The 13,737-nt window shown below is 31.3% G+C and overlaps 2 protein-coding genes across 2 annotated transcripts in view; one reads left to right on the plus strand and one right to left on the minus strand.

The window, feature by feature from the left end:
- The window catches only part of LOC112043927 (A-kinase anchor protein 200), a 47,238-nt gene extending 43,720 nt beyond the window's left edge, over positions 1 to 3,518 (minus strand). Inside the window, exon 1 of the mRNA XM_024079604.2 lies at positions 3,359 to 3,518. The gene's annotated coding sequence lies outside the window, so the exon portion shown is untranslated. The remainder of the gene's footprint in view (positions 1 to 3,358) is intronic.
- Positions 3,519 to 5,993: 2,475 nt separating this feature from the next.
- Positions 5,994 to 13,361, plus strand: LOC112043929 (transcription factor AP-4). Its single transcript, XM_024079607.2, has 3 exons — positions 5,994 to 6,411; positions 7,270 to 7,432; positions 7,690 to 13,361. Exons 1-3 carry the CDS (start codon positions 6,323 to 6,325, stop codon positions 8,413 to 8,415), a joined length of 978 nt encoding a protein of 325 aa, XP_023935375.1. The 5' UTR covers positions 5,994 to 6,322; the 3' UTR covers positions 8,416 to 13,361.
- Positions 13,362 to 13,737: the final 376 nt, after the last annotated feature.

Raw genomic sequence — 13,737 nt, forward strand, 5'->3', positions numbered from 1 at the left:
AGCCTCAATAGCGAAACAGTAAAGCAGTTGGACTCACCACCGAGGGGTGGTGTTTCAATCCCCATGCTATTGGTCTATTGTCATACCCACTCCTAATACATTATTTCCAACTAGTTGGAAGGGTAATATTGGTCATATTTGAAATATATGGCAAATATTCTTTTTTTTTAAATGGTGATGTCACACCCACAATCTATTTTGAAGACAATCTATTTTGAAGATATCATTGAAGACCTGGATAGGTCTTCAATGATACCCCACTAGTGAAATAAAAATCATCCTCACTTTACATGTAGAGAAGCAGCCACAGAGTTGGCTGTAGCGGTCTGTGCTCTATGAAAGGAACTCTAAAATATTTTTTTATTTCAATACTCTACAGATTAACATTTATACTGAAATTACAGTTAACTAGATTTAAAGGTTGAGTTAGTGACAAAAATATCTTTCAGGATTTTATTTTACAACTTAGCATTTTTCAAGTACTCATGCTACAATTACAGCTTTCTAATAGTTCTCAGAGCTAAACTGCAGATGGACAGATGACAAACCCCTATTTATCTTGTCTTTTAGTTGCCTAATATGCATGCCTATTATTATTTCATTTTTATATTATATTTAGGTAAGAAGCACACATAAGTCAAAGCAAAGCTTGACTGAGCCTATTTGACGTAAGTCTGTTTAACTTTTGAACTTCATAAATAGTTCATAGTAGTTTATAGTCAGTACTTAAATATTAGAATTAAATTTGCAAATTTTCAAAACGATATTATCACCCTGTGATAAAGACTCCAAAATAAAAATTAAAAATATGTTGCAGTGTATGTTCTATAAAAAATTATAACACATTTACTCATAAAAGGTCTCTTATTTCACCAATTTTAATATCACAATGTATCTCATTTCCCCACTTGTGCATTATGGTAATGTAAAACGCATCGGTAAGGTGAATACATGGAATGCTAAGATATAGCATTCTATATGCTCTTTGCCTAAAATAAAGCACTGAAGCTCACGAGTCGCTACTTTGTGATAAAGTAAAAATTATAATGTACAACTTAATATGCTCTTGCAAATTTATTTAAGCATTACTTCCATCAATGCATATCTTTAAATCTTCAAACTAAACTGTACAGTATTCATACTTAAATGGGAAAGTGTTTGTGTCTGTATGTTTCACACAACTTCACAGCCAAATGGAGTGACAAATTGATGTGATTTTTTAAGTGGAGATAGTGTGGAAAGGATGGAGAGTGACATAGGTTACTTCTTGTCTCTTTCTGTTTCTAGTGGATGGGAGTTAGTATGGAGCATTCCACAATTTTCAAGGTAAAAAACTAAAAAATGGTGCGCATCTAGGGTAGCAGTAGGATAACATTGCCGCCTAGATCAGGTTTTTCACAAAGAGAACCAAAATAAATATTATAACACACTTGACACTCGAAGAAATTATCAGTATTACTATGCTTCAAACAATTTCATGTTAATAACAATTGGCCCATTGTTATTAGCCATTGTTTTGCTCCACTTGTGGTTTAGCTTAATTTGGTCATCCTATTAATTAATAAACTTGAATCAGCATAAAAGGAAAAATATTTCAATGATTTCATTCATTTAATGAGCTAATGAATGACACATAGATATATATTATTGTTTATTATTAGAGTTTTACAGATTATGACAAATCTGAGCTGGTTTTGCCCATTCATGGGTTCATGTTATGCACCATTCAGTTTCATGGTTTTTCTTAAAGGACTAAAGTAAAACATACTGTGACTAGCAAAATATCTCCAAGATACTTTAGAGGTGATTTTTGCTTTAGGAAAAGATTTAAACAATGCTAGAAGTCATAACTCCATTTGCATGAAATTCTGTTTTTACAAATCTTACAGAAACCACAGATTTTTCTGGGATATAAAATAGTAGCCCATGTCCTGCTCCAAAATCTATACCAAATTTCATCCAAATAGGTGCAGCAGTTTAGCTGTGAAACTGTAATAGACAGCCTTGGTTTCACACTTGTGATATTAATATCTAAAGCCATTATTTTGAGTAGGTAAGTCTGAAGAGTGAATTTAAGGAGAAAGTCCAATTGTATTATAACTTTTTAGTTAACCTTTATTTAAATGAAAAATACCAAAATGGTTCATATTTAGACAACAACCCTATTAATATCAGAATAACAATATTGACTTTGGGTGGTTTAAGGTTTAAATTTTTTTACAGAGTTTTTATATTATCCAAAGAATAACATGGATTTTAATTTTTACATAGTATTAATACTATGGCTTACATTTATTTTGAAAAGAGATTAAGAGAAAGATACTAAATATTGTATAGGTAAAAAAAAGAAATAATGGTAATTTCTTGAAATTTGGTACTTGCAGCTTAAGTATAAACTGGGTTTCCTTTTATTATTTTCAAAGGCATTTCTAATGCTATATGCATTTTAAATCTTTAATGCTATTGGGGTGTGGTTGTTATTGTTTTCTTAATAAGCTAATCACCATCACCCCAAAAGGTCAGGGAAAGATATAGACTAATAGCTATAGTCTTTCTACAATTTAAAAACTTACTAGGTACCTACTGTATCTTTCAGTGTGGTAATGGAAGGTCTTAAATCATTTGTTTACTGGTAGGTTATCAATACCCATATTCCCTCAATGTTTATATGGACAAATTTAATAGAAAACCTTGAAAAAAAGCAAATTATCAATACAAGCTCCCTAAGTGCTGAAAATTAATTTGACAATGGATGGATAATGTAACTTACACAAATGCTTGTAATTCCAAGTTCTGTCACCGAATATTGTAGAAGCTATCTTATGTCCTTATGAACAATGAAGTGTAATTAAATAAACTTATAAAACACGTAAAAGCAAAAACCTTTGTTTAGCGAAGTGCACCGGTTCACTTCGATGATTCATCGTTCGATACGTTTAGTGTATGCATTAAAGGCTGGGTTTCCCGGAATAATGCATTTCATCTAATATTACTGTATCGATTATTTTATTCTTCCTCTTTTATTGCTAATAAATGACGAACACGAAAAATAAATTTCAAACGTATATTTCAAGTAGATATTAAATTGTACCACCTAGATACCTCCATTTTAGAAATACTTAAAACCTTAGAAAGTTAATTAAAATAAACTTGGACTTCCTATGTCACATACAGAATCGATATATATTTTTTAAATAAAATTTAGCAATGTTGGAATATACACGTTTACAAAGTATTTTTTGAAATCAACGTTAAACGAATGAACAAACAGCCGGCACATAGGCGTAAGGACTGAAAAATCATGCCGTAATTTATTAGAAATAATTATGACAAAAACTTATATTACTTTTGGTCTTACCTTAAGGCTTTTTTAATCCGAACAGTCTAGGAAAGGAATTTACACTAAAATTATGAATTTTCACTACCAGCAAACACAGCCGAACACAATATGGCGACAGGCAAAATCTCCACCCACCGAGAACAAATTCAAAATTGAAACTCTTTGTGATTGGTCGACAAATTCGAGACGCTTCGGTTATGCCAACATAATGTATAATTCATCATTGATACCAACTGTAGAACCCAGAGACCCAGAGACAAGGAACCAGAAAAAGCTACGTTCATTTTTAAGAATATGCAAACTATACATTAACATTCCTATAAAAACAACGTGTGCGTCTCGGGACGCTCGACAGAAATAATAAGATAATCTTCAGTTACTTTAAATTCAAAAGTAACTGAATATATGCTTCAATTAATTAAAATCTTGAATCTATGCTTTAATTAATTAAAATCCTGTAATGTCGAAGAAGTGTGCAGTTCATTTTGTAGTATCTATTAGTCTGTGATCATTTTGTTTTGACAGCAACAACATAGTAAAATCTTCTGTCAAGTGCTTTGACTATTTAGACTATGGACCTGTTTCGCACCCAAATTCACCAACAAAAAAGTCTGTCGTTTTTTGAGGGGGACTAGGTAAACACATACATCGAAAATATTTAACACCATTAAACATATTCTGTATCCATACACTACGCACAACTATAAATTTGACTCGCAATACACACACGCGTAATTTTTACACAGACTAACCAACACATCGTTTAGACTATCCACAGAATATATACATAGAATATTCGATTACTGATCGATGTTTGGCTGTTTCGTCAAAAGAATCGATTTTTTTATAAATTATTTTTAAATTGTTTTTATTACAAATTTGATAAAATTAAGGTAGAAATACTTACAAATGAAACGTTACTCCATCTTTTACTAACTGCAAGTTTTTGGCCGTTTTTTATGCCATTCAACAACACAAACCAGCTTTTTTAGGGAGCTCTTTACATGACGAAAACGATTACAACAATGAGACATCAATTCTATAGCAACAGTTTTTATAAACGCGTTAGATTATGGATTTTTGATCTTTGGTTTGGTAACGGTTAGCGAGGTAGGTCCTGATAATAATGGTCGAAAGTCAAGTGTCAAACGCACAAAGTAGGTGCATTCTACTCTTAGGGTGCATTCGCGTTACGGTTACGTTACCAAGCGGTCTACCATCCGAAATAGTAATTAAAATTATTCCGAAGGAATCAAGTATTAGCGTGGATGGACTTAACTCTGTCTATGATTTTTACAATTGTTTAAGAGACAGGCTATATAGTTTCAGATGAATGTCAGAAAGTTATTGTTAAATTTTAAGAGAGCTGAAAATAGAGACTAAAATCACTCGGCAAATTGGAAGGCATTCCCAAAACTATAGTGCAAATATTGGAATAACTCAGTTTGATACTTGTAATTTTTTACATGCGTTTTGTTATTTTTTTAAATGATTTAATTTTTTAAATTTCAGTCCGCTTTCAGTAGCCTAACTCGAGATATTTTTTTTTATTAGTTATTTAATATATATAACATAAAATAGAAAACACAAATAAAAATATTTAAATCTAGTGGACATCCGTGACTTCGTCTTCTAATAATTAGTGTAAGTTTTCATCCCCATTTATTTATCATTACATTTTACATTTTAACGATTAACGATAGCCAATGTGTCTACAACCGCGAAGATAACTTGAAAAAGAGAAAATAATAAATATATAAATAATAAACCTAAGGTTCAACACAAAATTATGAACGTCTGAAAACATAGCTATAAAAAATCTTCATAAAAAGTTAATATAATATTAGATTTATGGAAGCAACATGTCTAAGATTAGATCGGGACGTTACCTCTCTGTTAAAAAAATAACGATTTAACAAATCTAGTTTCATAAAGATGGATCATTTGGAAGTATTTTTAAACTTATGTAGATCGAAATCAAAAGGATTGATTCCTTAGTCAAATATTAAAACAGCAATCAAATAATCAAATGCACTACGTTACCTAACGAAACGATGCGTTGATTTTTATTTTATTAGTGTGTAAAAATAATAAGTGAGTCTATTGCGATTTTTTATAGTAATGTGTGTAAGAAAACAAAATAAACTTATACATCAAAATTATTTAACACCAATAAATATATTCTGTGACCTTACACTACACGCAACTTTAAAGATTAGCAATACATACTTATACATTTTGTACACAGATGAACAAACACATCGCTTAAACTCGTTAAGTACATATAATAATCCGGCTAAAAAACTTGAGTATTATTCTTATTACAAATTTGATACTCGTATACTCGTAATTTAGAAATACTTACAAATTAAATGTAACTTTATCTTTTAGTAAACTAGAAGTTGTTGACCGTTTTTATGCCATTTTACTATACAAACCGGCATTTTTAGAAAGTTAAGGTTACAACAATGAAACATCGATTTTAAAGCATTAGTTTTTACGCGTTAGATCGTTGATAGACAGAGATGTAACGTCTAACGCGTCAGGTCCTTTTGTAATTGTTCTGAGGCTTAGACTAGACAGAGATTTGGGGCTGCCATTTCACAGTCTGTCAAAATTGAAGACTACTTGTCTATTGTTTAGTGCTAACTGTTGTCTATGGACAAATGCATCGATATGTCTGTCGCGTTTCCCGTGTTGCCCTTGACTCCATCCTTATAATTACTGTTTTTAAAAAGTTTTCATTTATTCTGGAGAACATTTAATTACATGGAATTTATTAAATAACTACAAGTGCTTTTTAATGTGATTTGAGTGTGTTACGTTGTGGTGAAGAGTAAAATTCGTGTAGCGTCACCTGACTGGACTCATTGTCATTTCCCGCCATTGTGGCTTTGCTAAAACTAATTTCGATTTTTTCATAACAAATCTAAAATAATTTAGATGTGGAATTAATAATTTGTGTTGTTTCGTGCCTGAGTAATGTCATTACACGGTAATGACGTTTGTTTACTAGAAATAGAAGACTACAATTTGTACGAAGAAGAAGCATCTGATCACGCTAATTCAAGGTAGGTGTAACCGGCGTGGTTATAGATTTCGCAACGATATTATCAAATATGGTGATTTAAATCACGATTAATGACAGTTTCTCTCATAACAACACAAAATGCAATGTTTGTATCAAGCACGTATGATTAAGTGCCCATATGAGTTCACTCCCGCCCAGTGCCGGTCCATAGTCAGCTGTTGGGCCGCCATGTTTGAACGAATCGAATAGGCGTAATAAGCGCTATCACACTCGTATCAAATAAAACACCGCATATTGTATTCAATACGACCTGTCAACATGATGAAATTTCATGTTATCATTCTAATATGTTTGTGTGTGTCCAAATCAAACATGATTTATATAAATGTATTATATGTACGGAATATACGTGCATTAGTTACATAGAAGTAGTTTAGCATGCTCCTATACTACACAGTAATGTAATGTTTACAGGTTATTTTTTTTATGCACATAATAACATTGGTGCTGGCACTTACAAAATTACTATAGAAGAAATTGTGATTTTAGTAGCAATGTAATGACATAAATTGTACTTACAACACCAAGAATTATAATATCATAACAATCCTCAACTCAACCAGCTTACTCATTTTAACCAACAATTTACAGTTTAGTTTAAATGTTTACTCTTGATTATGCATGAGTATTATATGATTTTGACAATACAAAAATTAAAAACATTGAAAGTTCTCATTGAATATAATCATTAAAAAGTTGATTAAAAAAAGGGAATATTGTGAAGACTTGATAATTCTCAAAACCAGTTTTATAGATATTAAAATGTCTCATATATATAATTTTTAATTTGTATCAATCGGACTAGTAGATAATTAATGTACGTTCCCATTATTTTCAGAAGCGACAAATTGACAACAGGTAGCAAAACCATGGAAGCGGAGAAGCGAATTCGGCGCGAAATCGCAAACAGCAATGAAAGGAGGAGAATGCAGAGTATCAATGCAGGTTTTCAAGCATTGCGCACTTTGCTACCACGTCATGAAGGCGAAAAACTTAGTAAAGTAAGTAGACAATGATTTAAATAATTATTCCAATGAAACCTTTATCATAACTCTAAACTTGTTATTTATTTATGTATGTCAAACAAAGTATGGATTGTAACTATTGGCCAGGCTAGGTAAATAAACATATATTTTTCCCTGTCTCATTGCTCAAAATTACTCTGGAACTTCTTATAACTAAAGATGTGGCTAATAAATAGTGATATCTGTACAACTCTTCCCAATCTGTATTGATGGTTATTGTTTTTTATTTATAGGCTGCCATATTACAACAGACTGCTGAATACATCTACTCACTAGAACAAGAAAAAACGAGACTATTATCTCAGAATTGTCAACTGAAAAGGTTGCTGAATCAACATGAAGGGGGAGACATACCTCTGAAGAAAAGAAAAAGTGAGATCATCACCCACGTTCCTTCCATAATACCAGATTCAACTGACGATACAGTAACAAACTCAAGATCACCAGAACCTGTGCCAGTTATAACAGTTTCAGGAGTTACTCAGAAGAAGGAGTCTGAAAGTGGAGAACTGCGAGTGCAGCTCGACAGAGAGAGACAATTGCGCCGTCTACTCGAAGATCGTCTCACCAGCATGGAAACACAAATCACTCACACTGTAGTCCATTTTGAAGAAACAGAAGCAACTGACTGTAAAATGGAGAAAGAACAAGAGGAAAAAGCACCTCCACCAGAACCTGAAAGACCTGTTGTTGCAGCACCATTACTGGAAGCAGCTATCAAGGCTGAGCCACGGGTGGAAGTAGAGGTGCTCCCTGATGCTGCCCATGATGCTCCTTCACGTTTGTATCTTCCTAGCACGAGCCGCCAGAACTTGGAGACCATTGTGGAGGCCATCAGACATTTGGAGGGTGATCATTTGTTCAGAGAGGAGGGCACTGATGCTCCTCTTGCGTTGACAAAAAAAATTGAACGTGCACCGCCACATCGACCAGGGGTCATAGTAGTGAAGCATTCGTGATTGCATTGAACTAGTCTTGTACTTTCAACTCGATAAATCGATTCTATTTGAAGAGACCTCACCCTCCTCGAATATTTTTTTTTTAGTTGTATAAACGTCTTTTTCCAAAGTGACAAATCTATAAGTCTGTGTTTTGTTTATAATGCTTCGAAGTAAGTAGAGTGTGAGATTAATGTTTGATGCATGAAGTGACGTAAGTCGATTGGCGCTGTGCTTAGTTTAGTCTCAAATTAATTATGTTTTACAATTAGTATTGATTTAATCAGGCTTATTACATTTATTGATTGGACGACGATTGACTGATTTTGATAAGAATAGCTGAAAATGTCTAGTGCCTAATGCAACATGCCGCGTGCCAATATAATTTTGTGAAAAGTCATTCACATACATTTAGTTTCTTCACTAGTTGCACGTTTAGTTTCTTTAGCTGTCTCATGATGGATGTATATTGGAATGTGAGTAGCAATAATGCTGAGGGCGTAAGCCTTAAGGAGTTGTTGGAAGTGGAACAGCAATAATTAAGGGTTACTTATTTCAAAAATATAATTATGTAAAGATAGATAATATGCTTTGTGGGCATGCGGCTTTTATACAGGGTGTTACTTGGCAAGGTAAGGTGAACAAATTTGAATTCTTCAGAACATGGATAGAATAAAATACTTATCAGTAATAAAAATGAGAATAGTGACATATATCTTTATTAATAATTTTATGAATTAATTTGGGAATTAGTATTCCAATTCAAGTTGTATTAAATTTTGCAAGTCAAGTTGAAAAGTCGAATTTTTTCAACTTCCATTGATTATGCTTGCTAGTAAAATAACACCCTGTATAAATATAATTTCTTTATACTTTGATTTATGCCAACTGTAGACAGGATGTGTCTGACGAATACTAATCTTAATAGTTAATGCCCTGCTAGCATATTTACACTTTTAGTGTAAAAAATTAAGACACCTTATAGTAGAAAATATTTATTTTAACATTTATAACTCATACAAAATGTAAATCTACAATGAAATAACTAATATTATATTTTAATCCAGTGTAGTGTTAGAAAAAAATCCAGTGACTTCATATTTGATATTGGTAACTTATTGTTGCTGGCAAACCTTAATTTGTGTAATGCATTCCAAACTATTCTGTGCCCTTTATATGTATGGTGTAAAGGAATAATTGAATATCATTACTAAGCTCTGATAGATAAAGGATTGGAAATGTGATGGAAAAATTAAAAAAGTATAAATAAGTTATTATAATAATTAACAAGCAATCTTTTTCCCATAAATACATAATTATATCAAATCATTGTACAGTATAATGTATTGCTCTGTGAGTGGGGGATTGAAGTATTTTATCACTACATTTTGTCTATAGATAATTTTCCCTTGTGCAACATGTGCATATTTATTTGAATGGATGAAGAATACCCCTCCGCCTGCTCATCTCTCATTCCCTTCTGTCGTCATACCGTTGCAACCAACAATATTTTATTCTATAGATATGTTACAAAATGTGATCCGTATTTAGTACTCCTACTCCACTGAGCATACACATGCACAATTTTGTGTTTACTTACATTATTTATTATAAGTATATAGTTTTTACACTTCCTGAAAATACAACTCAAAATTGTAGACAATATTTAGATATTATTTGTTTAAATAACTTTCGTTGTTTAATAAGCAACTAAATGAAATTAAGACAATTATGCACATATGTCAGCTCTAGTGTTCTATCTCTAATATAAAATATTATTGGTTGCAACACTGTACCACGCAGGCGATGACCGAGATTTGTGATTTGCATACACTGAGATAGTTTGAACGTAAATATCAAGGATTTATACACTAAGAAAATCGAATGATATATGCCAGATAAGGTAAATAAAACATTTTTTTGCATTAAACATCCTATATGGGTGTTTACCATGACCTGACTGAAAATTTTACTATGAAATATGTTATAAAATCAATAATACAATTTTGTAATCACTATTTCAAATTTCATTATTTGTAGGATAATTGTGTAAAAATTAACAAATCACATTGCTACTCAATGTTATCGGAATCTCGTATATGAGATGAGACTATCAAGTTGCATCATATGCGTAATGTATTTACTGTGAACAGCTTTATAGGCAGGCCTATGCTGTTTCCAGATCTTCAGTGTGAAGATTGGACTGGTATTGAAGTATCAAGTGTAGTCCTCGGACCAATTGCCTTTTATTGAACTTTTATCTTATTCAAATTCACTAACAAAATAGTTTTTTTGAGGGGGACACATCAATCTCATATTAAAAAGTGGATGCACAATCATCAACCAAAAAATGTCTCTACTCAATGAGTGCCAAACACAACTTCTTGGCACTCAATTCAAGTAGACGCATTTGCAAATTCAACCTTAAATTCAATTCTTAAGATTGAATTTCCTTTGAATTTGGGATTTTATTGAATATTGGACTATATTTAAAGGCCTTTAGGTATAATTTTCTTTACCAATAATTCTAAAACTGCCAAAGTAAATTGGCCAGTTTTTATGTGACATTTTCTACATTATGCGTCATTTTATTATAAGAGGTCAATGGGGGGACAAGGTAAAATCACACATCGAAAATATTTGACGCCCATTAAATATATTGTGCTCTTACACTACACACAACTATAAATTTTAAATCATAATACACACGTGTAATTTTAAGAGATGAACATGTTAGATCATAATCATACAGTTTTGACAGAGGGGTAACCTCTAGCGAGGCAGGTCCTGTATAAGGTAATTGGTCTGAGAGTGTAGCCTAATGTAATGCTAATGAATCATCAATACATCTTAGATTGGTGTGTAAAGTGTTTTTATAGTTTAACTTTACTAGGTGTAGATAACTTCAGTTTAAACTTGTGTATAAAGTGGTTTTAACGTTTGCTTCATTGTGCTGACCCATTTTTTTTTTTTGTTGAAAACGTTTAACCAGCAGTGCTTTTTTTTTGTTAATATCTTCTTAAGTTTTAATGTATTTTAAGTTAGACTCAGTAACAGAGTGATGTACAATGTATTGTATAAAATAGTGCCGTGGCCCTGCTTAAAGGGTCATATGAATTTATTAAGACTGATCATTAATTCATTGTTAAGTTACGCTAGTTCGAGCCACAATATTGGTTGTATTTGTGTGTATGTGTGGGTTTTTCATTATGTAGTTATTTATATGTGTGTATGATATTGTGATATTGATGTATATTAGACAATTAACTGACAGTTTTACGTGAGATTCGTTATGTAATATCAACTAGCAATAACTGAGTCAATCTTGATATAAAACAATTTAAGATTAAAATTTAAATTATAATGTAGAATCTCCCTAACTCTGTTAGTTTGTATGACATAAGCTTATCGTTTGTGACTGTTGTTGTATGTAATTTATTTTTGCATTTGTGTTTCTAACCTTATACTAGGAACTGCAACAATTGATAATAATAATATTTAATTGCAGAGTTCATTTCTTTGAATAGTAATAATTGTAATAATGATTGGGACTGTCAAAGGACGAGTTATATCGGACTACAGACAGCAGCTACAGGTGACAATACTGGTTTCTATGTATTTGAATGAAATATCTTCCAAACATTGTGTTGCTAGCCACAAGGTATTTTAAAGAAACCAGTAGTGTCGCCTGTTCTAACTGTCTGTAATCTGCTTCGACTCTTTGCCTTTTTTTTTATAATGCTGGACATGGTTATTTGTATTTTTTTTTTTTGTTAAAAACAAATGATGTTTTCAGTGTGTTATTTATTTATAAACGAGCAATAGCTTGTAATATTTATGTGTACTTGACATTTTATGAAATTCAATATTATGACTAATTTGACAACATACATTTTTATAATTTTTTTCATTCACTCTGAAGTGAAGAGTATGAAATAGATTTTATTTTAGTGAAACATTGTGACAGTAATGAACTCTGCTATTGAATGCCGACGACGTATGGAACTGACTCCACACTCTGTTTCTGAGTCCGTAGTTATAAGGAGTTGTCTGCGTCCCGCCTTTTTATATTGTCAGTATAGGATAATACAATGTAACATAAACGGACTTGGTTATACTATTAGTGTAGTCAAAGTATCTAGTTGATAAGAGATTTTAAGTCAAAGAAAGCAAGTTAAATTGTTTAAAATGTGTTATTATTTATGTCTTAAAGTATTAAAATGGTTATTTCTTATTAATTAGTTTGTAAATGATAATCACCAGTATATTAAAATACAGCTTTCTTTCACATGTCTTTAAAACCAATAAAGCAGCGTTTTATTGTGTAAGAGTGAGTTATTGAAAAACCATAATACATATATACCTGTCTAGTATAATGGTAATACTTGAAAAATTATGGTAATATCAGAATCTGTTTGATTTAGCAATAATGTTTTATTGGATTTATAGTCAAATGATAATGATAAAATAACTTACTACCATTTTCTACACTCTATCTCATATTTTGTTTTATGTTAGCATTGTATGATATAATCACAAAAATATTAATCAACAATCATACAATTTGCTCTGCATTTTTATATTAGTTTTTTTTTTAAAGTATAATTATTTTAAGAAGCTCAAATTCAGTTTGACGAGTCTTCGCACTTAGAGATGGGGTGAATATACAATTTTAGTGTACAGTATATAATCGAAAAACCACCTTGCTTTTTTACCATAAATAAACTTTGTAAGTAGATAATAGGCGAATCGTAAACGATATCTTCACCTCATTCCTAACAGACTCAAGTTCCTATACATTATAGATAGTTATGGTAAAAATATTTTTTACAGCTCGTAATTAGGATAATAATGATAAAGTGTAGAAAACGATGTTTCCTTTTTTATATAAAGTTGGTAAATATTTCCTCTGATTTTAATTGTACCACATTTGAACTACATTTATGAATATTTATAAAATATTGATATTGAAGTCTTTTATTTTTGAAATCCTTCAGTTACAGCTAATATTATTTAATTGACTCATTTATTATGCAACATATGGCAACGAAAATGTTTAAGGATTAGAAACAAATATATGCTGCTTAATAAATTAAGTGGTACTTACCTAAAAATCGGAGAAATGCTGGAAAATAAAAGATACATAAGTATATAATCTATACTTATAATAAATCTGTAGAGAGGTCAATTCTGTACAAAAATATATTTCTAAAATAACTATTAGGGGGTGATGAGTGATCGATACTGATGCCAATAATGCAATCAGTAAAATTTTTGTATGTCTGTCTTTATGTTCGTCACAGAAACAAAAGCTACTCTACGAGTTTTAACGAAATTTGTACA

The sequence above is a fragment of the Bicyclus anynana genome, chromosome 9, assembly GCF_947172395.1.
Source record: "Bicyclus anynana chromosome 9, ilBicAnyn1.1, whole genome shotgun sequence".
Taxonomy (NCBI): Eukaryota; Metazoa; Arthropoda; class Insecta; order Lepidoptera; family Nymphalidae; genus Bicyclus; species Bicyclus anynana.